We start from the raw sequence: 27,987 nt of genomic DNA, 5'->3' as shown, positions 1-27,987 counted from the left end.
TGAATTTAGGATGGGGTGTTTTTATTATTATTATTTTGGTTATTATTACCTGCTTAATCTAAGCCACCTCGAAAAGAATGAAATCGAAAGGCAGGGTATAAATCTTCAAAATAAACAAATAAACAAAACGTATAAACAGCATACACATGAATGTAGATTTTTCATTTTAATCCAAGTGTTCTAACATATATCTTTCTAGAAAACAACAGAAAATAATTTAAAGGCCATTCTCTAAAGGATGGAAGCAAGATCATCACTATACTCAATGATCTATATTGATTTGTATATTCGTTTAAAAGATTTATAAGCCACTATTTAGGGTAAACCTTCCCAAGGTGGCATACAACAAAATGTATAGTCATAAGACATAAAAAACAATAATTTAGTTTAAAAAATAAAAAGAATTTGTAAACGCCATAAAAGTAACATGCATATTACCTACCTTTGAAAAAGAAAAAGCCTTTTTCTTTCAGTCTCTTATGTTTGCACTATATCAGCTTGATTAAACATTAACTTGATTAAATGCAACGAAGTTACCTCGATGCATGACACGCCGTGAATGCATGTGCTCCAAGGCGCTGCACAGCTGAACAAAGTACTTCCAAACGGTCCTTTCCGGAATCAGCCTCTTCTGCTTCTTGAAATGCTTTAAAATAATAAAAATTATGCTGCCAAATTAGATTTGTGAACAGAGTAAAATTGCAAAAGAGTAACTTATTTAAAATTATGAAGCCTGTCAGCATGTCAAACCAAAAGTTATTAACACCATGAATGGGGCAGGGCAATATTTGACTGAAGAGAAAATCCCCTCAGGATATTTTTTTTTCCTTATATGAACTGGATCTGAAGGATCCCGGCTTGAACCCAAGGGAAAGGCATCTGACTGGGAACTTACTCATAATTTAAATTGAACCTACAGTTTCAGGATTGGGAGGTAGAGTTTCTGGTGATAGTAGCTGTCCCCACTGTCCCTAATAGAATGTAGGTTTACACTGGGCAGTTTGGGCATCATGATAAACCATGGTTTATCATGAGAAGACTGAGCTTCAGTGAACCTCGAGCTTGTACTCTCTGCCTCACACTTCTCCTTCCTCTGGTACAGCCACAAGGTAGAGAATGGAAATTTCTGCTTCTATTTTAACAAACAGATGAGCATTATGCCTGAACCCTAAACTGTGGTTAATCTTAACTGTGATTTGTTGAAACAAGCTAGCTTTACAACCATGTTTTATCATGATGTCCAAACCAGCTAATCAGAATACATTCCAATGCTCCCATTTCAGTACTATTAAATTGGCACACAAACTGCCACTCACTCGTTTTACTTTTGTGACTTGCCCTTCTTCCACAAGCCAGATATTGTTTCCCTCCAATATTTTATCCTCACAACAGCTTAGTGTTAGAGAGAATGACTCATCAAAATGAGACTTTCTATATAAAATACACCACACTGACCCTGTTCAGATAACATGCTAAGCCAGAGTGGTTAAGCATTTTGAGCTAAACATTATGGCTTAGCGTGTCGGGTGAACCATGACTTAGCATGTTGTGCAAAACATTCCTAACCATGGTGGCTACATAACCACAATTTAAACACACTGCAAAAGGGTTAGTGGCCTAACCATGGTTTAGCGTGTTGTCTGAAGTTGCCCATTAACTCTCACTAAATAAGTAACACAATTAAATTGCACCTACCTTGGACAGAAACATGTGTGTGTGTGTGTGTGTGTGTGTATATATATACACACACACACATATATACAGAGAGAGAGATCTTTCACAAACTGTAATAGTAGGATAGCAAAACAACTGCAAGTTCTCTTTTATACTCGGCTAAGAACAAATAGCGCTGCCAGCTCTAAAAATCTGCAAGCTTGGCAGGTGTAAGGTTGCTGTCACAGATATTCAATCTGAGAAGAAAACTGCTGCCTATAAGTCTGCCACTCATGTATCATTTTTATATGATACCTTCCTCTTTTTGGCAGGATAAGGTTAAGTGGGATAAAGAAAACGGCTTTAAAAGGAAATTATCAGCTGTGAATTAAGTGTGTCGGCCAATATTTGAAACAATTGTGTCGCAAACTGCATTGGCAAGCTACGCCCTTAAAGTAACACAAACCTGCCTGTCAACCTACTGATGTTTTTGTTCAATATAGTTAAATGCACACTGACTAAACAGCTGACTCTGCAGAGGTTACAGCATGATTCTCCAATTCTGAACACATTTATTTAGATGCAACATTGATTTCCATGGAACTATGAGCAAAGTAAATTGAAACGTTCTGGACAAGCACACGGTACTATCCTGCTGGAACACATCATTTTAGAATTAAATTCTCTACACCAAATCCTGCCAGCTAATCGGGAGGTAGAGTTTTAGCCTAGCAATGATGCACTACCTTGCCACTTGCAGAATTGCTGTAAATCGCCCAGAGAGCTTCAGTTATGGGGCGGTATAGGAATGAAATAAATAAATAATTCAAACACATCCTTTCATCACCACACAAGTTTCCTGAATATTTGAATCTGCTCTTAATCCCCATGTAAGGATTGATGTAAAAGTCAAGAACCTATAAAATCATTATTCATTTAAAACGATGAAGTCATGAATTCATTACTTAGAAAAGTGTTGAGGCTAAGTTGCTGATAGTAAAAACTTGTAATTCTTTTTTATTTGTAGGCCTGATTCAGATGCAACTATTTCAGTCTAATAAACAATGGTTTGATAGACAGCAAACAAGCATCGTGTCTGCACATTCCCTCCTCCCTGTTTAGTTTCATATCCTGGCTGAAGTATAAAATTAAACCACAGTTTACCAGTCCAAATGTAATGGGGAATTGAGGTTTAATACAGGTGTGGGTAGAAGGTACATCTCTGAGTAAGCTGCAATAGATTAGCGAGGGTTTCCAAACCCAAGGAGTATAACAAGGGCAACTTCAATTGCAAAAGAAAAAAGAATCTATACCAAGGCTGGTTTATGCTAATTCCTTAACTGTACCAATGTAATATTATATTTAACTGCAATTAAATGTAAGGTGGAGGAGGATTTCCATCCAAGTAGACGGGAGGAAGGGGGCAATCCTGTAACCTGCTCCAGTTAAAGAAAGAGCAATGTTACATCTGCACCGGCCCTAAGAAACACATACAAGACACAAACAGAATAAAATATTATATATATATACACACACACACACACACACACACCCTTTTAGATGATTTTTTCACAGTATTTTCAAAACCTCAAATGAGGCAATATTTGAATGTCACTTCCTTAAATGCTATCTTCACTCAGACCTGGATTGAATCCAAACAAATTCTATGTATCTGTTCTCCCCATAGCTGGGATTTGCATATCAGAGGATTGTTTGATGTCAACAAGAAGATAGAGACCAGGTTTCTTTTCATTTAAAAACAAATACACAACTTCAAGTATACACATATAAAAGCACATTTCTTTGTTTTTAAAAGGAATTCTGAAAAGATTTTAACAATGTACTTTTATACAAACTTCCTCTACAAATAAAAAAACCCACCCCCCTTAGACCATAGACCAATGGTCTTCAACTGGTCCAGACCTAAGACCCATCTTGGATTCCCAACCTGCTACATGGGACCCACTTCCACAATTTTCACCATGCCCAACATGGCAGCAATAGCTTTGCCGCGACCCATCTGGACTGGTCTCGTGACCCACTTTTGGGTCACTATCCACCAGTTGAAGGCCACTGCCCTAGACAATGCTTGCTGAACCAAGATATCCCACTCTTTACACATCTCAAAATGTTCTTCATAGTACATTATACGAAGAGCTTGCAAATACAACTTTTCCAGGAAACATTGTCACAGTACCACATGGGTGTATGTACAAAAAAAAAAAAATACAGTTGGCTCACAAAACTGATGGGGTAAGAAGGAATTCTCAGTCAACTTCAGAGGTGGTAACAATAACTCAAAATATGCCATTCAAGGCTACCAGACATTAGACAAAGTGGCAAGCTCCTTGTTAGGATTCAATGCTTCTGGAACAGACTAAAGGCCTATTCAGTGCAGCATATGGCTCCCAAAATGGCCAGATACCTATACAAAGTCCACAAGTAGGATAGGAATGCATAGCACCCATCTGCTTGTGTTCCCCACAAAACGGGATTCAGAAACGTAACAAACCTGATACAACCATTGTTCCTAGTAGCCACTGATAACCTCCATGAATGTCTAATCCCCTTTTAGAGCTGTCCAAATTGGTGGCCATCACTACATCTGGTGGAAGTGAATTCTGTAGTTCAACTTAGTGCTATGCCGAAAATTTCAATTCTTCCATTTTCAGCATTTCGGAGGAGGAATGAAAACTTTGTTAAAAGAAGCTGGGAAAGCTCAGAATTTTCTCCTTGGGGATGGGGGACAGGGTTTCCACATACCCTTTTAAGTGCAGGCAATTGTTGAGGGGTCTTCTTTCTATTTATTTTTTAAAAAAACAGCACTTGCAGGAGCCTAGGAGTTCGCCCTGAATGTCTATTGAAGAGGGCGAGGTCACATCATTTCCAATAGACATTCAGGAAGAACTACAGGACGTCTCCCAGTGCCAGCGGTGTTTTTTAAAATAAAAAATAAAAAAATAGAAAGAAGACCCCTCAACAACTGGCTACACTTAAAAAGGTATGTGGGAAAAGGTACGTGGAAACCCTAACCCCCTCTCCAAGGAGAAAATTCTCCAAAATTCCCACCCACCCCCGCGAAAGAGGTAGGAAAAAAACAATGCCTTTTTCACAGGGAGAGAAAAAGCTTCCTAAAATAGCAGGCAGGATTCTGCACAGCACAAGTTTAACTAAGCACTGTGTTAAGATGTGTTTCTTGTTGTCCTCCCTGAATCTCCCATAATTTAGCTTAGAGGTCTGTAATTGCTTCAAACCCGAGACCCACCTCAGACTCCCAACCTGCAACATGGGACTCACATGGCCAACATGGTGGCAACAGTTTTGCTGTGACCCATCTGGACTGATCTCGCGATCCACTTTTGGGTCGCACTCCCTGGTTGAAGACCACTGATTTAGCTTTACTGGATGACCCCAGTACATTAAAAGTTAAAAAAGCAATATAAAAACCAGCTAAGTTAAAAACCAGAGCCTCGTGTGGCGCAGAGTGGTAAGCGACAGTTACTGCAGCCAAAACTCTCCCCACAGCCTGAGTTCAATCCCAGCGGAAGCTGGTTCTCAGGCAGCCGGCTCAGGTCGACTCAGCCTTCCATCCTTCCGAGGTCGGTAAAATGAGTACCCAGCTAGCTGGGGGAAAGGTAACCACAACTGGGGAAGGCAATGGCAAAGCACCCCAATACAAAGTGTGCCAAGAAAACGTCAGCAAAAGCAGGCGTCCGTCTAGGAGTCAGCAATGACTCAAGTGCTTGCACGAGAGGTTCCTTTCCTTTCATTCCTTATACCGTCTTGATTAATTTCTATTTTTTAAACTGCTTTTATTTAATGTAAATCATTCTGAAATGTTGGAAGAAAAGTTATTCTGTTTTAATAAACAGGTTAATTGTATTATAAAAAAATAATATAATTTTAAAAATATCATCCAATGCTCATACTGACTGAATCTGCAAACTATGAAGTGAAATTAATGCAATATAGCTTCATATAAAAACTTTGATCTAAAGAACCATAACAAGGAGAAACTGTTTCATAAACTTACGTAAGCTAGTGGAAGACTTCTTATAGTGCAGCCAGAATGTGCCAGTATAAGAAACATGGTGAACAAAAGAAGAAATAGGCTATACCATATAAACTCTAGTGGGCTATTAAAAGAGTTTGGGTAAACAGTATAACATTTCTGGATTTAGGGTTACTTTTCTCATGCAGCACTCTCCCACTTGTTCAGAAACAACCCTTATGTGAGTCAAATATGCTTTCCACAAGCAGAGGGCACCTTTGTATCCAAGCCAAAGTATCTGAGACTAGAAATTAAATTACATTAAAAAAATAAATTCAAGTTTTGGAGAGGTGCCTCACCTCAGGCCTCTGTAGGCCGAATTCAGCCAGCAGCTCCACATCCCTGTTGTAGAACATTAAATTATTGTTGTTTGAGCTAATGTAGAGTTTAATCAGAATTATATAATTATATTTAATTATTCAGTCACTAATCAATACATATTTGAGTAATTACAATACAATACACGCTGATCTGAGCAATCATGTTAATCTGTAGGAGAGCAATTATTTTTCCGTGGGGAATTAGTATAAAATATCAAGGCATGGTATTTCTTGAAGATGTTTTCCCATGCCAAGGCAATACAAACGGTGTGGATTTATGTTTGTAAGAACAGGCAGTTTACAACTCCACCTGTCTGCCATTGTGAATAACTTGTGAATTGTTATTTGTCCATGTTAGGCCCCACTCTGCATACATGATACCCCTGTATCTTTGCAGAGTTGCCAAGTATGTCAGTGTTCTTTCCTGTGTTATTTGCCAAGTTTTCTCAAGATAATTGGGTTGTTGACAAATACATCATGCCCTTCTGTGCTATAAGAGCAGATCAGGCTGCATGAGTGTCACTGAGATAGCCAATTTGGAGCAGCTGGGGTGAGAAAGGTAAATTCTCTCCTTCCCAAGCACTGCAGTCCCAACCCAACTTGGGGCACCACCAGCTTAATATCTTATTTATTTATTTTATTTATTTTGCACATACTCAAGAAACATCACTAGTTTCTCTTCTTGCTCTGGCATATGTCAAGAACAGAGGAAGCTGCTGTAGAAGAGTCTTGCTAGCTGCAAAGAACATCCAGTGAGGCTTTAAGGGGGGCATTTTTTAACCAATAGAAAAACTTTGTCCTAAAATGTAAGGTAAGCCCTTCTCCCATATGAATATTTCTCAAGAATTCTGCCAACCCAACCCACCCAAAAGGCAATGAAAAACATCCTGTTTTCACAATTGTCCTATGAAAATGGGGTGGATATTAATCATTTTTGTCACCCTTTTTTTGAATCTTTTACAGATCTACAATATCTTTTTTGAGGTGTGATGACCAAAACAGTATTATTCCAAGTGCAGTTGTTGCTGATTGTTAGTAACTTTAAAATTACCAGCTCTCTCCCACCCTCAGGTTACAAACCTACCTCCCCCTCCATAAAACAAAGTTCACAGATATTATTGGGGCTTGTCAGTGCGTCTTTTGGGTGACTATTTGCATCAGAATGAAATGACAAAGTTGAGGATTGGGTCTTAAATAATAAAAAAAAACATATTACCAAAATAAAAGGATAAAAATGTCAAAGAAACAAAAATTGACACAAAATAGGTAGTACAGGTAACTTCAAAATTTTAACAGCAAACACACATGTAGTCAGTTCAAAGCATTATTATTTCCTTTAGGAAGATGCGTAATAAAAAATATATAAACTTGAGACTTTGTTCTATAATTAATACATCCAGTGTTAAAGTTGCCAGGTGTACAGTTGATTTTTTTGAATTTGATTTTTTTTAAGATTGGGAACAACAACTTTTAAAAACGAATACACAGAAAATCTCAGAAGAAAAAAGTGACATAATGGCATAGATAACATATATCTTAGTGTTTGGATAAACAGCACATGGTACATATCAAAAGCATTTTTCAGTTCTCAATATTAGCAAGTGTCTTACTCTAGCTTATATGAAAGTCTCATAAAAATGAGAATTTCAAAAAATTTAGTAAACAAAAAAATAAACAAAAAAACCCTACATCCAACAATGGAAAACTTCTTAAAAATGTGGTTTTGCTCCCATGTTTGTTTGGCTCTCCCCATATTTCAAGAAGTACTATCTCTCTCTCTCTCTCTCTCTCTCTCTCTCACACACACACACACACACACACACACACAAAACCCCACACACACTAAGAATAACATTGTATGTTACCAAGAAGCACAGAAAAGAGGAGCACTTCTTTCATTCTGTCTCTGAAATGCATTAGCTGACTCTCTAGGAATGAAGAAATGTGTGTGTTTGGAAGAAGAATGCCATCTACACCCGTCCTAAAAGCAGTTTCATTTTCAGCATTCATCTAGACACACAACTCTACAAGGCTATGTAGGACCTTATTAGTACAACCATTACAGCTTACAACCCAACTGAAAGCTCCTTTTTTACATAACCTGCACCATGCGCTCTTCTTGCAGTGCTCTGCTAACTTCAAAAATTCCAAGCGACGTTAGAGTCAATGCTGCAGCTCCTTGTGCCAGCACTACCCCCTCCTGGAAAGTGGAAACTCACCAGCTTCGGTAAGAGCCACAACAAAGGCCACTTCCACCTGACCCAAATCTTCCACTATTACTGGTACAGTGCAGCACGAACACACACTGCAACATTCTCCATGCCCTATGTCAGAGAAAGGGTTGAATTGGTGGAGACCTGTGTGTGTTTGCTCTTCCCCTCCCTTACCAAGCAGCTGCAACCAACTTCTGCTCTTCCCTCAGGTACTTAAGACAAGGCTACCAGAGGCAGTGCCTCGGCATCATGCCAAGTATGACGGTATTTAGTGTTGCACTTGGAGTCGCACAAGAGCCTGTATCATCTTCATGACTTTCCCAAGAAGGTGATCCTCACATCATATCAAAACTCATTGGGGCATGAAGACTCTACTTAAGACGTGTGAAGACTCCTCTATAAGACTTGGTTTCACTGATATTTTGTTCTTTTAATGTGTGGTTTATTTAAGCTCCATGGCCTATGTTATGCCAGAAGGAATGCTTGCTCCCATATCAACCAGGCCAGGTATTGAGCTCATCTTCGGAGATTCTCTTACAGATGCTCCCACCATCTGAGGTTAGGTGAGTGGTGACCAGGGAAGGGTCATTTTGCTTGTGGCATCCCATTCATGGAATTCTCTCCTCAGAAAAGCTTCCCTACCACCAACAATGTTTTCTTTTTGATGCCAGGCAAAGATGGTTTTTAAGTATATTGTTATGTTAATCTATTTAATTTTGCATTGATTGATGTATTTTGTTTTTGTAAACTGATCTGGAGGTATTATTAAAGGGCAGCATATAAATCTTTTAAATAAATAAAATGGACCTTCAGCTTGACAAGGTAGCAACACAGTTGTAGCAGAACCACTTTTCAAGTTGTTATTCAAGCCTCTCATACCAGTACAGTGTCATTTAGACATTAACATGCATTTATATGAACCAGCTATCAAACACATCCTTGGATCTCCCTCCAGGCTCAAACACTATCAGGCTTCCTGTGGATTGAAGGCCGCCTAGTCCTAAAGATAGAAACAAATTATTTACTTTACATCCTATTATTGTGATTTCACTCTCAAAGTGCTGTGCAAATATTCACAGTGAGCCTCTGAGATCTCTATAAGATAACCCAAGGGACTAAACTGAAAGAATACTTTAATCACTTGAAACAGCCCTGCTGGACATCACTGTGCAGATGCAATGATGGTGGGAACATATTCCTTCTTTGCCATTGATACTGCTACAAATGTAAGCTTTAAGATGAGCTCTAAATTATGCTTGGTTCAAGTTTTCCTTCAGTTGCTATCTGGTTGTCATCCCAACATCTTCAGCATCCCCAATACATGGTATATAAAACAACTATTCAGTGAAAATAGTTGCTTAAGAGTGATCATGTCCACAGTCCAGGTTGTTTCTAAATTCCATAATGAGACCAGAGCGTCAACTGGAGCACCTATTATGCCAATAAAAAATTCCCCAAGGGTTCTGTGGAATCTCCCAGGATCCCTCAGTGAACCATCTTAACAGGTCCACAAACCCTGCAAAGTGATGTTGCCACTGTAAGCCTTAGTTTCACCAGAATGGATCTGGCCATAACAACAGTCTTAACAGAAAAACGCTATCTTCAGAGAAATCAGCAATTCAATCTGCTGCATTTGTTGGGTCAGTGACAAACTGAGAAAGAAACATGATTGTCATACTAACTGTGCAAATCTTGACCTGTCCCAGACACGGCAACCTCAGCATAGATGCTAAAGTCCCCCAGATGCACTATTTTGAGAGTCTTCAAAACCAAATTCAAGCCCACCTCCACCAGCTCAGGGAGGGAGAGTGTTAGGGAACAGGATGATCTGCACACTAACAGAATCCCAAACCAATTCCTAGCACCCAACATCAGGTACGAACACTCAAGACTGGAGTTTTACCAGGCAGAAAATCTGGAGACAGACTGAGATGGAATCCCTATAGACCACAATGACACCTTATTTCCAATTATTGAGTCTGGACTGATTCTGAACAGAGAACCAAAGAGAACTGAGACAATCCAATCCCTCTCAGCCCATCCACTTAGGTCTCACTGATGCCCACCAGGTCAACACTACCAACAGGATTAAATCCTGGATGGCAGCAGTCTTTTCATACATTGACCTGGCTTTAAGCAACAGCACTGTCAGACTCTATGGCTTGCTGGGTGACTGGACAACCAACGTGCTCTGGTCAGGGAGAAGGGGACAGCCCTCAACTACCTGAGGGGGTTACTCAATGAAAAGCTCAATACTGGCAGGCAGGCATCCCTAACAGAGAGTTTGTTTACAATTTCTGTTCACAGTTTGAAAATTAGGTACATTCTAGGATTATTTTTTCCTTTCCTGTGGGGTGGTTATTTATACTCAACAGACCCCAAGTGAGCTGAGAATGTATTTTCGAACAAACATTTTATTCCTTCATTTTATTTCTTCATTTGCGGTGCCTGCTAGTTCCTTCGTATACAAAAAGTTATAGAAAGAGGGAATACCAATTGTGATAATAAGGAAGTGTAAAAGTAGTGTAAAGGAGGTTCCCTGAGAGTAGGAAGTTTGCAAACCATTGACCTACATGAATATGCTAATTCACACATCAACACGTTAGTGCCACTGTAGTAAATCATCCATTTAAACTTTTACAAATCATATTATTTATTTTGTTTGCTCATTAGGCCAAGGCACTCAGCAGCACAACACCATCCTGAAGACTCACCCAACATTCTAGGGAAAAAGAGAAGGCAACCCATTAACATCCTTATTAGATTCCAAGAGCCTAATTACTATTTTTCCCTGCTCATATGACAAACACCACAAACTCTGAGGCGTTCTCTTTTCTCTATTGTGTTACATACCCATCCATTCTCTTGTTGGCAATGCATTCATTACACTTTCCTCCCTTCCCCCCCACCCCTTATACACCTAACATAAACTCATTCTGATCCCACTACAAAAACTATGAAAACGTGAATATATTGTGACACCTTATACATATTTAATCATAGCCTGATAGGCTGTCATTAACTTCAAACAGCAATCTGAGTTCACTACATTAAACACAATGCCTATGTTAGGAGGACAACATAAACTTCCCTCAAGAAGAGATGAGTAACAAATATCCAAATTTTTAACACAGCCAAATTGCACTGTGAAAATGAAATCATCCCAAAAAAGCATTCACGTGATGCTTTTTTTAATCACCAGGAGATGAATTTATGAATCCAGTAATTATAGCTTTAAATTGTGGAGTTTTACAAAAAATTGATTATACTCAGAGCTGGCCTCTCTGAAAAACGTACCTGAGGGCTGATGGCATTAATGTAAATGATTTTTGTTCTCTTGTGAATTTGGAAACATCTATAAAATGGTTTTCAAATTTATAAAGGATATACCTGTATTTAACTATTCAAGAGGAACTGCTACCTTCATTAGATAACTTCAAAAGAGATCCTTGAAAAGTATCAGCGGAGTTGAAATACTAGAATACTTATTTCAAATGGTTAAACGCAAGACAGTTAAATTGGCTAAAAGTTAACGATTTGACAGCCCCAGGTAAAATAAAGGCATCAATAGGCCATTATGAAATCTGTCAGACAGAAAGAGAGAGACCTCATATTAATAAGTGTTATGTCAAATTGGAATATTTAGAAGAGAAAACAAAACCTTTATGTTGTAGGAAATGTAAACCTACAGAATTATTAATTCATAAGCAAAATATATACAATTTGGTTATAAATATTAACAGGACATTGTCAATAGCAGATGTCTTAGCTTAAAACTGACATCTTAGCAAGGAATATTCTTCAAAGTACAAAGATAAATTTCCAATAATCCTTGCTGTAAAGCAATATATATATTACTTCTAAAAGCCTCAAAAATAATATTTTGATTGCACAGGGTGACGATGAAATAAAAAGTATATACTTTTTCCTATGCAACAAACCTGAGACACTTAAAAACAACAATAAGCTAGCTTGGAGAACAAAGGCCTCATGGTGGAAGAAAAAAAATCTGACAAGATGTAAATCAAAAAGTTTGCATTTCCATATAATGATCCAATGAAATAAAAGTATTTTAAATTCACAGATGTTGGAGTAACATATTTAGTTGAGTACAACGTAAGAAGCAGAGGATGGGGAAACTACTATGAAGTAATTTTAGCATTTTGGTGTGCATTTTTTTAAAAAACGTCTTTGACTAAATACTCCTGAATTTGTCAATAACATGAAATATTCAAAAGGCTGATAAAATTTTCAGTTGCCATTCAGTATTGAGATTGTGATTAAACAACAATAAGTCTGTAAAACAACAGTGTCATATTGGAAGACACAAAAGTAGACACTTTTATATTATATCTTGAAAAAAGACACTTTTTTCAAGATATAATTTCATACATTTCATCGAACAGGACCTGAAAGCTTTACAGTCTTTCAAATATGTTATATTATTGCCAAATGTAAGAGTTTTTAGTGTGCTTGAGTTATGAATTTGTTGGAAAGACTCCATTAATAGTAATGGAAAATGCCAATCAGTTAGTCTTGCTACAGTACTTTCCTTCCCAGCCTACGATGCTGAGCTTCTTGTTCTCAGTCAGGTTCACAAACCATTCATGCTCACTCTGGCACTGCCAAGTAGTTCCCATTCCTTTCTCTAAACCTTACAGCGAAAATATGGGTTGTTAGTTTGCAGAATTGGTTTGGAGTTTGTTTTGCTACAAAACCAAATAGGTGCGTGGGGATGGGGAAGGGGGTGATCAGACCTCTTGAGACTATCCAAGTCCTTCATCCACTTGAGTATGAAAAGGACCAATGGAACAAGATAAGCATGACCTTGTATCCTGAGACAAAATCTGAATGGATGGCAGATTCTAAGCTGCCTAGATACCCAATTAAGTCACAGCTTTAAAAAAGAGAGATTTGACTTCAATTTAATGTAAAAATATGAGAACTGTATTAAGGATTATTGTTTACAGTAGGAGGTACAAGTATGCATGTATAGTCTGTAATGATCCCCCAATGCTAATTCTTCTGTGTCTCATATTTTACTAATATACTTTTCCCCATTCAATTTAAAATCTCCTGGAGATGTGAATAAAAACAGTACTAAATTGCTAACACTTCCTTATCTTAGAAGCTATAAAAAGTAGCTAATGTATTGTTAGTTCAGAGTCTGGATAAGGAGGGTTTCATTTTGGGCTTATTCACTTTAAATGGAACCTGCCTCCGACACTGCAGAATAATCAAACTCTCTGGCTCAGTTCACACAACACTTTTCTTTACTCAGTGGGAAAACTCCACACAGATAATGTGGATAGCACATTTAGAATGGTGGATTGTAGAATGACTATTCCAAATAACCTGCAAAGGCTTGCATTTCTACCTTAGCTCTTCCAGTTTGGTGCCAAAACATGCAGCCAGGTAATAGTTAAAGCATACCAGTGTCTGACCTGTGAATAGACACACTGGTATCAAGCCTTCCCATGCTATTACATGTGGGATCATTCATACTGTCAGAAAAACTTATATCCTTCAAGCCTTCCAAGGCCCCAAGGATTGATTATTGTGTTTTTACAACTTCAAAGTAAGGATAGACCCAATTCACATGTAAGGAGTAACCATGGTTACTCATTGTTATTAATTGTATGTATTAATTATGACATAATTATCCCATGGTTAGTATGAACCTCATGACTTCTCGGGGTTTCTGCTTTGTTTCATGTTTAACAAATAATCCAGGAATATCCCATTCCTCTGTTGTTTGTTATAATGTCTGAATCCCGCACTCTGGGTTGTTTGGGGGGGAAGACACAAGAAAACCAAAGTTTTAACCTAGCAACAAGTCATGGGTTCAAACTCTGGGTTGTGCCTCAACAACCCAGAGTTCTGGGTTTGGACGTTGCAATGAATGTTTTATAACCAGGAAATGAAGCGGAAGCAGTGAGGGTACCCAGTTTGCTTATAATGACAATCCAACCCATGAATTGGACAATCCATGAATGTCATTATGTGCAAACCAGGTAATTCCAACTAGTTTTTACAGATGAATAACTAATTCTCTTGAAGGGGAGAAATTATAATGGAAATACAACAGAATAAATTAGTGTAGCATAATGCCAAATCTGGAATATAATGGTGATCTCTTTTCTCCATCCAACTTTTCTTGCAATTCTATACTGCATTTACAAATGAAGTGCAAAATTTGATAGCCAATTCTGGAGGATCCCCCATTAGAGCGTTTGGATGAAGACCACCACTTTAAAACTTTACTTCTCTGGTTTATCACCACAATATTTATTAACTCTGGGGTTGAGCAAAGCAAAATATTTAATTAGACAGCACCTACATGATATTGAGCAACAGAACAGTTTGGCCACTATAAGAAAATTTTGTCTGTAGTATATCTACTTTCCATCTGGTCTTTTTGACACATTGGCATCTTATTTGCAAAACTTAACTGTTTTAAAATACAGACGAGCTTTTACTTATGCAAGACTGAATATACTCTCATCTGCTGTACTTGAGGGCCGATTTAAAAGAACCCCATTGGAAAACCATATATGCCCATGTGGAGATGGCAGTATCGAAACAGCAGCTCATGTATTATTATTTTGTACTTTTTACAGAGATGGAAGGAAAGAGGTGATCACTCCACTGCTGTTATCTATTCCAAGTTATTGCTTCTGTGCCTTTTCTTTTTGCAGAACAAAACAAGCAGGTGACAGCAAAAACTGCAAAAATTTTAGCAGGTGCTATCAAAATAAGATCCACCATTTTATCAGAGTCCTAATTTCTCACAGCTCCTTTGACTGAACAGAAGTTTATTTGTTTTATTTACTTATTCTTATTTTATGTGTAAAGACTTGTATTAATTTTGGATTTTTTACTCAATGTAATTTTTTAGAATGCAACCTGGGTAATTTTAGTCAAGTACAATCTTGCTTTTATTTTTTTGTACATTTTATTTCATGCTAAGGCCTGTGGCTGATGCAAATAAAGGACTTCACCTTGATAGCCAGTTACATATACGCAAGTCTCAATTGTTTGGACAGGATTTATACATCTGTAACAAGGAGTAAGATTGCAACCAAAATTTCTAATTTCGGTTACCCTAGGATCCACTTTTGAAGTAAAACCTTGAGTAATGAGAACCAAAAGAAAAAATGAAATACATTCTTTGCTGTTTTCTAAATAAATAAAAACATATAAAGAAAGATATTGTACCTTGATCATTCTAGAAAGATCTCCAGCATCTGCCAATTCCAGCACTATATTTAGTTCGTTGTCCTCAATAAATGATGCATAGTATTTAATTACATTTGGATGATTCAATTGCTAGGAAAATAAACAAATATTTCACTCAATAGCTCACTTTTCATATTGATTGATTGATTGCATTTTTATACCGCCCAATAACCAAAGCTCCCTGGGTGGTTCACAAAAAATATCTTCAAGAATCTATTATTGAAGATGATGATGAGAATTAAGCATCCTTCCACATTTAAGACTAAATCCCCATAAGGGAAGAAACCCCCTTTTCAAGAAAAGAATGTGAATAATATCACATTCATATTATTTACATGAACACCGGTTTTTAGAACAGATAATGAAAAACCTGATTTAAAAACCAGTATCAAACTTAACAAGGATGAGGGAGTTGAGCTAAACCAAAAATCAATTTTTTCAGTGATCAGTCCATCCCAGCACGGCCATCATTATTATCTCAAATCAGTTCTTCAGTTGTTGCGTTTGTTATCTTCAAGCCCTGCTGCTGCAAGTGAACATGAAATTCCTGTGATTGAATTTGAGGCTTCCCGCACGTACAGCATGTGCTCTTCTCCTGAACTTGTGGCCTGTATTTTCAGTAGCTGCATATTAATAAATATAATTAATAAATATTTAATATGTTCAATTAGATTAGGTGAACCTTTAAATACAGTTGTTTTGATTATCTTAGATGAGGGTTGGGGACCTGGGTCCCGTGTGCCAGATACAGCCAACAGCCTTCCCTTCTTGGCCCTGGCCCCGCCCCAAGCACTGCAATTAGGCTTAGAAAATCGAATAGGACTGTTTTCTAAGCCTAATTGCACCACGGGGGGTGGGGGGCGGTTGGTAGAAACTGGGGGAAGCTGGTTTACCTTCTCCGTGAAGAAAAAAGCTTCCATACATGCTATCGGATGCTTTTTTCCCTAAGCCTACTTAGAGAGAGAGATGATGAGGGGACAGGGGAAGTGGGGGCGGGGGCAGGGGAAAAGAGAGAGAGAGAAAGGAGGGGAAGAGCATGTGCGTGTGAGAGAGAATGAGTGCATGTGAGAGGATGGAGATGTGAGGTGCATAAGAAAGAATAACTGGGGTGCATACATATGCACCCACTCATGCATGCGGATGAGTGTGTGTGAATGGATGGATGAAGCATGTGTGAGTGGAGAACAGAATACAATGCTAGTAGAACCTCAAGAGGTTCTCCATTCTATTCTCCACTCACACAGGATGCCAGGGCTTTAGCTTTCCTATTAAGTGGTACAGGTAATAGTTAACGTTATTCTAGGTACTGGTGGATTTGTATAACAGATAACAAAAGAGCACTTCTTCCAAGCCAGGATTAACTATTGCCTATGAAAAAAGACAGCGCAAATTCCCAAATATGAGTTAGATAAATGTAATATAGATATATTTGCAATGTTTTGTGCTATCTCAAAAATTATTTTATGTTTTCTATGCTGAAGGTCTCCAATAATTCAAGCAAGACAGACAAGAAGTATGGAAAAACTCAGCAATTGACTTTTGGCAGACTTGTGACCAAGTGAAATCAGCAGTTTGTGTAAGTGAAAAGTGCTAAAATGTTAGTATGAATCATTAATAAAATCCACCTGGAGTATAGAAAGCTTGAGCAATGTAAATGCTTCTTACGCACTGACTTAATTTCACCAAAAACAATAACAAAGACATCCAGTTTTGCTTTAAGTGCACAATGCTGCTTCTTGGGTTGCATCCAGCATTAGTACTACTTGGAGTAGACTCACTGAAATGAATAGGACTTAAGTTAGGGTAACACAACCCCTTATCTCCTAAGCACTCTTGGACACCTCAGCAGTCTCAGACACTGACCAAAAGGCAGAACTAAAAAGTCATTTTGTAAACCACCCAGAGAGCTTCAGCTATGGGGTGATATAGAAATGTAATAAATCATAATACATACTATCAATCTGTTAAGTAGAAGATCAGCAGTTAAGACCTACTTCCAACTCCAGTCTTTGGCTGGGACGAGGGGCAGACCCTTTAATAGTATGGTCATTACAGAATCGCCCCCTGAGAAATTCATGAAGCTAGGTCTATTTTAACTTGCTTTTAATTTCAGCAGGTGTTTGAGATTATGGCATAATTGTTTTTAGCATAAATTGACCAGCCACCTGCTTGATGAACCTGTATTACGCTGCTATTTTAAGTAAAATTAATATGGCTAAAGCTAGAATAGTTTTTGTTTTAGCGTTGTTGTTTTTACTATATTATGAAATGTCATTTTCCCTGAAGGCTGTATGGAGCCATGCAGTGGGTAACAATCGCAAAAGTACATGCATAAAGAAAGAAATATATATATATATACACACACACATGCATGAAGTTATGTCTTCTCGTACCTAACTACTGAGGCTTGAAATACAATGCCTTCTGCTACAAAAATCAGTTTTAGGATATACAATTTTCGTTTGGGCTGAATTGAAAATACAAATATATTATCCCAAGTACAAATAAATAAAATGAAGAGGCCTCACAAATTTTTAGAACTGAGAGTAATAAACATCAAAATGAATAAAAAATAAAGAACACTGTACATTATGAAATACAGTATGCAAGAGTTGTGCTATTCAACCCTGGTAATTTCATTACTTCTTTTATTGTCATAATCATCAACACAAAAATGCTGCATTATACCTTAATCCACATACTTCTTCAGCAAAATGAGTATTTACCTTAAGAAGATCTATTTCTTTGATGCAATCAGCACGGGCCTTCGCATCCATTAAATCGAATATCTTTTTAAGAAAAGAAAGAGAGGAAAAGTTACTAAGTGAAAATAAATTTGCAGGGTATAGGTCTTCAGTGTTTGCTGGAAACTGAGAATGCCCTAAAAGTAACCAATCCATGCGTAACTGACAAATTCCCAAACTACGTCCCATGAGAGATGCATTAAACTGAACAATTAAGGCCTGTGGGCCGAAAGTACCTGTCCACAGAAAAGCACACACACCCCGCTGCACCTCTGCCTGATTTACTACTCCAGCATTGCCATTTTCCTATCAACCTATAGGAATGGAGTTTAATAATACTACAGCATCTCCATAGCAGATGTGAATGGATAATTAAACCACTGCCCATGTAGGACACATTCTTAGAAGAGGCTTCCCATAGGATCAGAGCTCTATGATCTCTTCCTTCCACTCAAGAGGCATGCCCAGATACAGAAACTTGGCTCCAGCGTAGGGGATGTTTTTATATACTTTAAATGAAAATCTTTGCAATATATAAAAAGTATGCCTTGAATTTTAATTCTAGAATAAGTGAGTCGGAGCTATATTACATTGCGGAAAAAGTGTCTGGCATAAATTGAACCGTGGTATTCATTTTCTAAATGTGTTCGATATGCGGATGATAATCAAGATTGTTGCAGACACACTATGACCCTGTTCAGACGACACGCTAAGCCACATTGCTTAAGCATTTTGAACTAAACATTATGGCTCAACATGTTATATGAACCATGACTTAGTGTGTCGTATGAACCATTCCTAACCTTGATGGTTACATAACCATGGTTTAAACAAGCTTACTAACCATTTACTGCAAAAGGGTTAGCAGCCTAACCATGGCTTAGCATGAAGGCTCTCTCAGCAGAGGGCTCTTCACATCTACTAGCTGTACCTGGCGTAACATATGACGTTAAATATCATTGCATTTTATTTCTTTATTCAGTCATATATTTCTTTGTAAACACAATCTACAATCTCGTTGTTCTCAGATACAACACTTAATGAGCTCAATGATCGAACTCTTGAGAGAGCAACATATAGCTGTCCGTGACTAAATACAGGTTTCGGAAGGTATAGGCAGATTCTGTCAAAAGTCTGTCCCTGTGACTTATTAATGGTCATTGAAAAAGCTAAACATATAGGAAATTGCCTTCTTTTGAATTTGAAAGGCATATTTGTAACAGATGGAATTAGAGGTATGTGCGGTATAAGAATAGTATTTAAGTTTAGTCCATCTATTACACGGGCCTCTATGAGGTGTGTTTGTAGATGTGTAATTGTCTCCCCCCACCCTCCAACAACAACTTTATGAGGTAGATTGGGCAGAGGGACAGCAAGCAGCCCAAGGTCACCCTATGCACTTCATGGATGGGTGAGAATGTGAACGTGGACTTTTCTCCAACCCTAGCTTAGCACTCTAATCCCAACACCACACTGGCTGTCAGTTTACATTAGCCCTCACTCTGTGATGCGCTAGATGACTGCACCGTGGGAGAATTAGGCCTCAGCACTTTAGAGAGCTCTTTTAGAGTTATGTCTGAAACCCAAAACTGATTCACAGCCCCAATGAAATAGGAGCCACCAGCCTCCATTGGTAGAGGGAAGGGGTGGCAGAAGGCTTTGGTGGCACTTTTGGTTTTTATTAACTCCCCCCTCAGCATTTTTAACCCCTCCCCCCGAAAAGGCTCCAAGAGCAACTTACAAAAATTAAACCATGGGACAGTCTCTGCCCTCAGACTTCCAATAGAACAGACAGGCAACAAAAGGAAAAGGGATTGGGAGGGAAGATGAAAAAAGCTAAACGCAAGCACCTGTGCTTATAGGTGTTGTCCTCCCACAGGGATGGGCTAAACAAACATAAGAATGAATACGACCACCTCAGGCCAACTGGGCAAAGGCTTTCCCTCAGGGAGCAGAAGCCACCACTTCCCCACCGTCGTCATCCTTCTGCTCCCTTCTCAGAAGGGACATTGGCGGATGATGGGCCGCCTCTTCCCCCCCTCTCAAGCTCCTCCGCCTCAGCATCCGTCTGCCTGCAACCTTCCCAGCCAACGGCAAGCAGCGAGGGCACGAGAAGTGTGTGCCCAAGCCCAGCGTGCGTTCGAAAGGCGGCGGCAGGCAGAGGCCAAGTGCCGTTGTCTTTATGTGTGTGGGGGGGGATACGTGGTAAGGAAGGCCAGAATGCGGTGAGCGGACGATGGAGGGAAGCCCGAGCGAGGGAACGACGCGGGTGGGAGACGGCGATTCGCCCCGCCCACCTGGGCACTCGCTCGCTCGCTGAGGCGAAGGCTGGAGAGCAGCTCAAGTGCGAAGAGGGCGGGAAAAGAGCACGAGGGCACGCGGCGGTGTGTGGGAGGGTGGTTTGTTTGTTTGTTTTGCCTGCCTCAGCTCGATCGCTGATTGGCCACTGGGTCTTAAGAGTCCCAACCGTTACCCCTCCCTCCCCCCACCATTCCCCACCTGCGTTTGAGTTGCTGAGCTGTAACAGTGGGGGGAGGGGCCGCAGTTGCTTAGCAATGCTGGCATCTTCACGGAAACATACCTGCATACCCAAGCATTTTATAGAGAGAGATGTGGTGACTCCTGCTCCCCATTGGTGAGTTGAAGTCTAAAGTGAAACGTTAACAGTCAGGACCCAGGAAGGCCACATGTTCACCCTGGGAATCAGCTCTTGGAGAACATTATCTTCCTACAGAAAGTAGCAGTTTCTTCTGCCTGGAATGCCAGTGTAGTTTCATGTGTGTCATCAGATTTGTGTTGGGATTCAAAACTTCAAAGGGGTGTACTTCATTGCTTTAAAAGAAGTTTTTAATTTAGAATAAATGTCCCTATCTTGTTAAAGACAAACAAAAAAAGTATCTCAGAAGAACAAAACAAGAGCACTGAATAGCCTAACCTCCCACACCCAATAGCCCACTTCATGTCTGTCACTCAATTCCTATCTAGCCATGAGGCAGGAAGGACAAAGGCCCTTCAAATCATTTTCCCATTATGACTGCACTCCAAACCCTTATGAGGTCTCCTGAGCAAGATGTCTTATCAAAGCAGAATATTTCTTTTCTTTTAATGTTTTTTGTTTATTAATTTCCATATTACATCAATTCATGAAAACAAATAACGATAAAGACCTATAAACATAATCAAATTCATAGCAATTAAATTTCTCCTAATAGTAAATAAGGTTATACTGAATCCTGAACTTTCTCTTACCAATATAAAATAGAGACTCCATTTCTCTATAAAAAAAATATTTGCTAATCTTCCTTCTCTGACTCTAATCATATTAGTTAATTTAATCATTGAAGTCATATCCCAAATTCTCATACACCAACCATCAATTGTTAGAGGATTAATTCTCTTCAACTTATAGTTTATTGCCATATCAATAAGTGAATAGTCATTTCAACATGGTCAACTGGGACTACATCCTTAATATATACAAATAAAAATATCAACGGGTCTAAGGAAGCCTCAATGCCTTAAATTTTTGCAATTTCATCATTTACCATCTCCCAAAAATTTACTATTTGGAGACAGGACCAAAAACATTTGTTCCGCTGAAACCACACCTCCGACACCTATCTTCTGGCTGCCTACAGCTTTTACTAAGTTTGATTAGCGTTAAGTATCATCTAATGAATAATTTGCAAACGTTCTCTTTGAAATCCATAGAGTGTACTCTCTGTATGGTGCAAAGGTGTAAGAAACATCTAACTGTGCCCATTTTTGCTTGTCCGAACATTTTCAATACTAATCTTGAGAACACACACACATATGTCGAAGGAGAGAAAAAACATACAGTTTTGGCAACCAATTTTAAATGAAGAATCAGGATGCTCTGTAAAACTCTTGTGGAAAAGATATTACTAGGTATACATTTTAAACCAGGGCAAATGGCTACAGAAAGTGGAAAGAACTTTAGCAGGAACACACCTCAGAATTCTCTCACCTCCATGCATTACAAATGCTAGGATGATAGAAAGCACACACCCTCTGGGCTGCAAGTTATGATTCAGGAAAGAGACTGAGCGGCAGAGCAGAACGATAGCAAGATAAGTCACACGAATGGAATGTTAAGACTAAAAAAATAATGACTGACTAATAGAACGGGGGTGGGGGGTGGGGAGAGGAAGGTCTAGCACTATATATTTAGTTTTTTGACTAAATACTGAAAGGTAAACTAGCATTGATGGAAAACACAGAAGCAAAAGTTTATGAGTTAGGGTTTAGAACATGCCTGGCCAAAGAGAAACATTACAGCCTGCAATTGCTTTAAGTCTCAGAACCAGAATGAAAAACACACACACTTGCTTAGATCATCTTGGCATTAAAATCCCAAGACTTGGCACACGGTCAGCTTCCAAGGATCTGATTACCTCTGGGAAAACACAATGGGCATGTTCAAATGTTGCTTACCAGCAAGGACTCTCCATCCTCTAAGAGTTTCAACCTCTTGTGTGACTTGCCCACAATTCTTTACCACTTTGAGACACTAACATCTGGACCTAGCTGTACCACATCTGATTGTACAGTTATCCCCTGGCCTAGGTCCTTGATCCATCCCTGGAAAAATAATGGGGGTCAGAGGGGCTGATTCAAATAAGCACAGTGAAGCCTGGATCTGAAGTTACTTTTTCCCCATGTGAGCAGGACAGGAGATTGACCTGCAAGAGCCCTTCCCTGGACACTTTTACCAAGTTGATCTTTTTTTCCAAGTAAGTAATACCTAAACAGTCCCAAATGTTAAACTCAGTAAGAGAATGCCTGAAGTGCATGACAAAGGATTTATCTGCAGCAAATAGTAGCTTTGGTGAGGGTGGGGTTAGCAGGGAAATTACACAAAGGAAAGGATTAAATTTACACTCCCCCCACACCATGGTCCCAATCTGGACCAGCTCCCCTCTTTACCTGCTTTTGTTAAGAAAAGAGAAGTGGGCAGGTCCTAATCACATTTTTTAACTGGCATGCTTAATATAATATATAGTTTAGCCCAAACGCAGGAATGAATTGTGCAGACTTACATAGAAAAGGGAGGCAAAGAGTGTTTAATCCAGGAGCATTGCCCTCCCTTGCCAAATCATACTTCATTATGCGTATCGTGCTTACATTACAAAAGTGCCGGGTAAATGTTTGTCATCTTAAGAGTTGTTTGCAATAGATATTATATTGTAAGTATTATGCATCCCGGATTTTACCTAATATTTGCAAAGTTCAACAATTGTAATTTAGGCCTCACACCTCAAATCTATGGTAACGGCTTTTAAACAAAGCACATCCTGTTCATAAGAGGCTCACTACTGAAATGGAAGAAATGCCTCGGACAGCACTCATAATGATTTAGCCAGCCACAATTGCTTTAAGCAGTAGAGCTGTTATTTTACTGGGATTTAGGCTAATTCACAAGATTAACTGAGGTGATCATTATTCCGTAATAAGCTTGTATATCACTAATAGATAGCAGGTTCTTGTGATAAGAGAGCTCTGTCCATAACAGCTGTCTGGTAACTGTGAGAGCCACACTTCACACAAACATGCTACCCATGTTTTGCAACAGTTTTTACAAGTTAGCCTACTTTCCCAGGGTGATGGGAAAGAGACACTCCTGTCAACCCAAAGCAATCGCTCAATAAACTCTTTCCAACATTCCATTCACAAATTAACTGCACGCATACTACTAGAATTCAGGGTCATCAAACGAAGCTGAGTGGTGGGAGATTCAGGACAGATAAATGGGAGTACTTCTTCACAAACGCATTGTTAAACTGTGGAATCTTCTACCACAAGATGTAGTGATGGCCATCAAGGTGGATGGCTTTAAAAGGCTAGTAGAAAAATCCATGGAGGATAAGGCTATCAATGGGTACTAGCAATGAGGGTTATATATTACCTCCAGTATCAGGGGCATATGTTTCTGTGACAATTGCTGGGAACACAAACAAGAGAGTGCTGATGCCCACAATGTTCAGGGGGTGGCGTGATGGCTGTGTGAATACCTGCCTGCATTTACCTGTATAACTTTGCACCCAGCCTACACACCACAGAAATATGGGGCCTGAAAGCTTGACCACAGACAAGTGTGGCTCAAATGTTTCTTCAACCCTGCATCAGACACTTTCTCTGCTTCCCACCTCCCTTATAATTTCTCTGCCTCCCTAGGCTATTTCCTAATCTCTTCCTGGGCCTCTTAAAACCAGCTGTATCCTGCCTTGCCTCTGTCATATCAACTGTGATCTTGATCTGAGGCTCCCACTCTGATGCCCTGCTCCACTTAAACTGCTTCAGTTCACGAGTGACCTTTCCAGCAGCTGGAATGTGGTATTGCTAGGACACCTATACTCTGCATCTGAAAGATCTCTACATACTAATGCAGTTGCAACAACCCCTTTTCGTCTTTTAGGACTGATGGTACTAAAGAGCATACAAGCAGGTATGGGCAGAAGGTAGTCTAAAGGCCAAAACAAATGTGACGTTAAGCACATTGAGTGCATTTAACATTCTGTTTTTTCCTATAAAACTAATAACCATGGGGGGGAGTAAAATTTAGACGTGCACCGAGAGGATTTTTTGACCCTCGCCCCTCCCTTGAACCGGCTATCAGCCTCAGGAGGGAAACTGCCAATAGCACCATAGGAAGCTTCTCTCCTGGGATTAATATCAGCTGCAAGGGGTGATTTTTGGTTGGACAGCCACACACCATGGTCCTAATCTACCCTGCTCCCAAAGTTGTTGTTATTATTATTATTTATTTATTTATATAGCACCATCAGTATACATGGTGCTGTACAGAGTAAAACAATAAAATAGCAAAACCCTGCCGCATAGGCTTACATTCTAATAGAATCATAATAAAACAATAAGAAGGGGGAGAGAATGCACCAAACAGGCACAGGGTAGAGTAAAACTAACAGTATAAAAGTAAGTTTTAAAAGCTTTAGAAAAAAGAAAAGTCTTTAGCTGAGCTTTAAAAACCGCGATTGAACTTCCAGGCATAAGGGGCAGCAGAAGAAAATGGACGAAGCCAAGCAAGGGAAGTAGACACCCTTGGGCAGGTAAGAAACATGGCATCTGAGGAGCGAAGAGCACGAGCGAGGCAGTAGTGTGAGATGAGAGAGGAAAGATAGGAAGGAGCTAGACTGTGAAAAGCTTTGTAGGTCAACAGGAGGAGTTTATATTGGATTCTGAGGTGAATTGGAAGCCAATGAAGAGATTTCAGAAGTGGAGTAACATGGTCAGAGCGGCGAGCCAAGAAGATGATCTTAGCAGCAGAGTGGTGAACAGAAACCAACGAACTGATGTGAGAAGAAGGAAGGCCAGTGAGAAGAAGGTTATAGTAGTCCAACCGAGAAATAACCAATGTATGAACAAGAGTCTTGGCAGAAGAGACAGACAAAAATGATCGAATCCTGGCAATATTATACAGGAAAAAACAACAGGATTTAGCTACTGCCTCAATATGAGGAATAAAGGAGAGCGAGGAGTCAAATATAAAGCCAAGATTACGAGCTTCCTTGACTGAAGTAAGTGTAACATCATCATTATTTAGATAGTAAAAAAAAGTATTTAAATTTACTCATGTAATGCCACACCCTAAAGTACACCAGTGCAACTCTTGCCAATTTCTCATGGTACAGCTAGCACCTGCTAGTTGCTGGGATCCTCAAAAAGCATACATGGAACTTCATTTGATTAGAAGATACTATGCAGACTTTTGTTTAATAAATTCAAAACAAAGGGAATTTTAGTAAATAAAATAAAATAAAAAATAAACTAGGAGAAACTAAAATTAACTTACCTGTACCCTAAAGAGTCCAGTGTGTGGCTGATCCTTTCCTAAGACATGTTCATGCATTGCTTCCCTTACAATCAATTTGTCGGGTAAAATTTTGTGCTGGGCATGATCTATACCAAACCTTTCCCCCAACAAGAAATGGATGCACAGTACTAAAATGATCATGCTGGGAGGGGTGGAAAGTTAGAAGCCATTTTATAAAGGGCATTCTTTCAAGTTTGTCAAAGCAACACACAGCACCTGGTATTGATTAAATTGATTGCCTTAGGAGAATTCCTAAAGCCCAGATTACAATTTAAGAGAAGTTGCTCTTTGTTTGTGGTTTACTGTGGAAGAGCCCATTAACACACTATTAATAAGACTGTGTTACCATTTCCCGCAACAGTCCCAAACTACTGCAGCCTACTGACTTTATGATAAATGCATCCATTTGCTTGGCTAATATCAACCAGCAAAAGAGCTTCAAATACTTAGAAGTGAAATTAGACAGCCTTAAGATGGGTGTCATACTTCCCAATACCTTATTTTCCACAAGGGGCTTTGTAATCATAAATAAAATAAACTCAGATATTCCACTTAGCATACAGATTTAAACTCTTTTGAAAACAATTAGTCAGGAAGTAATGAGGGAATAGGGAGTCACAAAGACCTTTTAAAGGATTTTAAGGCAATTTGTTACCAGAATGTGAAGTTAACTAACATTGATGCATTAAAGTATTCTATTTCTTTCACTCTCTGCATTGCAGAGGACCTGTAAACATACCTGCTTCTTCATCCGACAAAACTTTAAGAACTACTAAAGCCTTTCATGGGAAGCTGAAAGGACTGAAGCTAAAGCGCTTTTATTTTATTTTTTAAAAAAATGGCTGGAAACAATCTGGAACTGCCCAATAAACTGCTGAGTAATTAGAAAACAACTTCTAACAGTAAACTAAGCCAATGTAAATATTTGCACAGTTATCATGTATCTACATGATGCTTCAAGTTTATCTATACATATTATCTAGATATACGCAGGGAAGAAAATTCTAATACAGTCTATTTTCTGGATAAAAAATGATTAATGAGATAGGGGAGAGGAAGAATAGGCAACGATTTCCCATGGGAAAAGGGAAAGGATTATGCTGAGGAATGGATTAATTTGGGTGAAAGAAATATTTTCATTGAAAGGCCTTGGTCTGTATACTGTATAATGAACGTAGAGCTAGGTGGTTATATTGGTAGCTTGGGCGAGGGGTGGGTATCCATTTGGAGAAGAAGCAAGGAGGTGGAAGTGTATGGGTTTGAAGGCTGTAGTTTTCTAGACTGGAATCTTAAAGGATTTAAGTCTTACAAAAATCTAAACTTTGCAATCTGTTATTTATATGTATGTTTCTGGGATGTGTATGGGCTTTTGTTTGTTTCACTGAGCATTTGAGATAGAACAGAATAAAATCTAAATAAATAAAAATAAAAGCACACATGTTCAGGGTAGAAAGAAATCTCCAGCCACAGTCTGAGGGACGGCAGCGTGTGAATAAGATGAGAGTCCAAGCTGATTTTACTTATTTTATTTATTGCCAGGATTGAATACCCTGCTCTCCAGACGTAAGTCTTTCAGAGCAGCTTAGAATAAATTAAAACAAAAACAAATCAATACAAAATTAAAAATTAAAAACCTTATGATGAATTGTGGCTGGGGTCCCCTAGCAGGAGAAACAATGTGCTTTTCCTTGCCCCTTGCTGTGGTGCTGTGGGAGTGGGCTCCAGACTGTTAATTACTACTTATTTCTTTATTTCTTTAATTATAGGCCTTCTTATCCCACCCTTCTAACAAGTTTCTTTGGTGGCTTGCAGAAGTTTCAAGATAGGAAAAATTAAAATATACAACAGTGATCTAAAAGAAACATTTCAAAATGAGCAACATAAAACAATGGCCAAACCAAAATGAATTAAACTT

At 38.9% G+C, this 27,987-nt stretch overlaps 1 protein-coding gene across 2 annotated transcripts in view; it reads right to left on the bottom strand.

The window, feature by feature from the left end:
* Window positions 1–27,987, bottom strand: part of NEK7 (NIMA related kinase 7) — a 67,256-nt gene that overhangs the window by 22,590 nt on the left and 16,679 nt on the right. For both annotated transcript variants that reach the window (XM_063135234.1, XM_063135227.1), the window contains exons 4-6: window positions 18,203–18,265; window positions 15,456–15,566; window positions 538–646 (exon numbers count right to left, since the gene is read on the bottom strand). In XM_063135234.1, the coding sequence (XP_062991304.1) occupies window positions 538–646; window positions 15,456–15,566; window positions 18,203–18,265 (283 nt within the window). The remainder of the gene's footprint in view (window positions 1–537; window positions 647–15,455; window positions 15,567–18,202; window positions 18,266–27,987) is intronic.

The sequence above is a fragment of the Elgaria multicarinata genome, chromosome 1 (genome assembly GCF_023053635.1).
Source record: "Elgaria multicarinata webbii isolate HBS135686 ecotype San Diego chromosome 1, rElgMul1.1.pri, whole genome shotgun sequence".
NCBI lineage: Eukaryota > Metazoa > Chordata > Lepidosauria > Squamata > Anguidae > Elgaria > Elgaria multicarinata.
The sequence above is the reverse complement of the archived record's forward strand: the minus strand, read 5'-3'. Positions and strand labels throughout refer to the sequence as shown.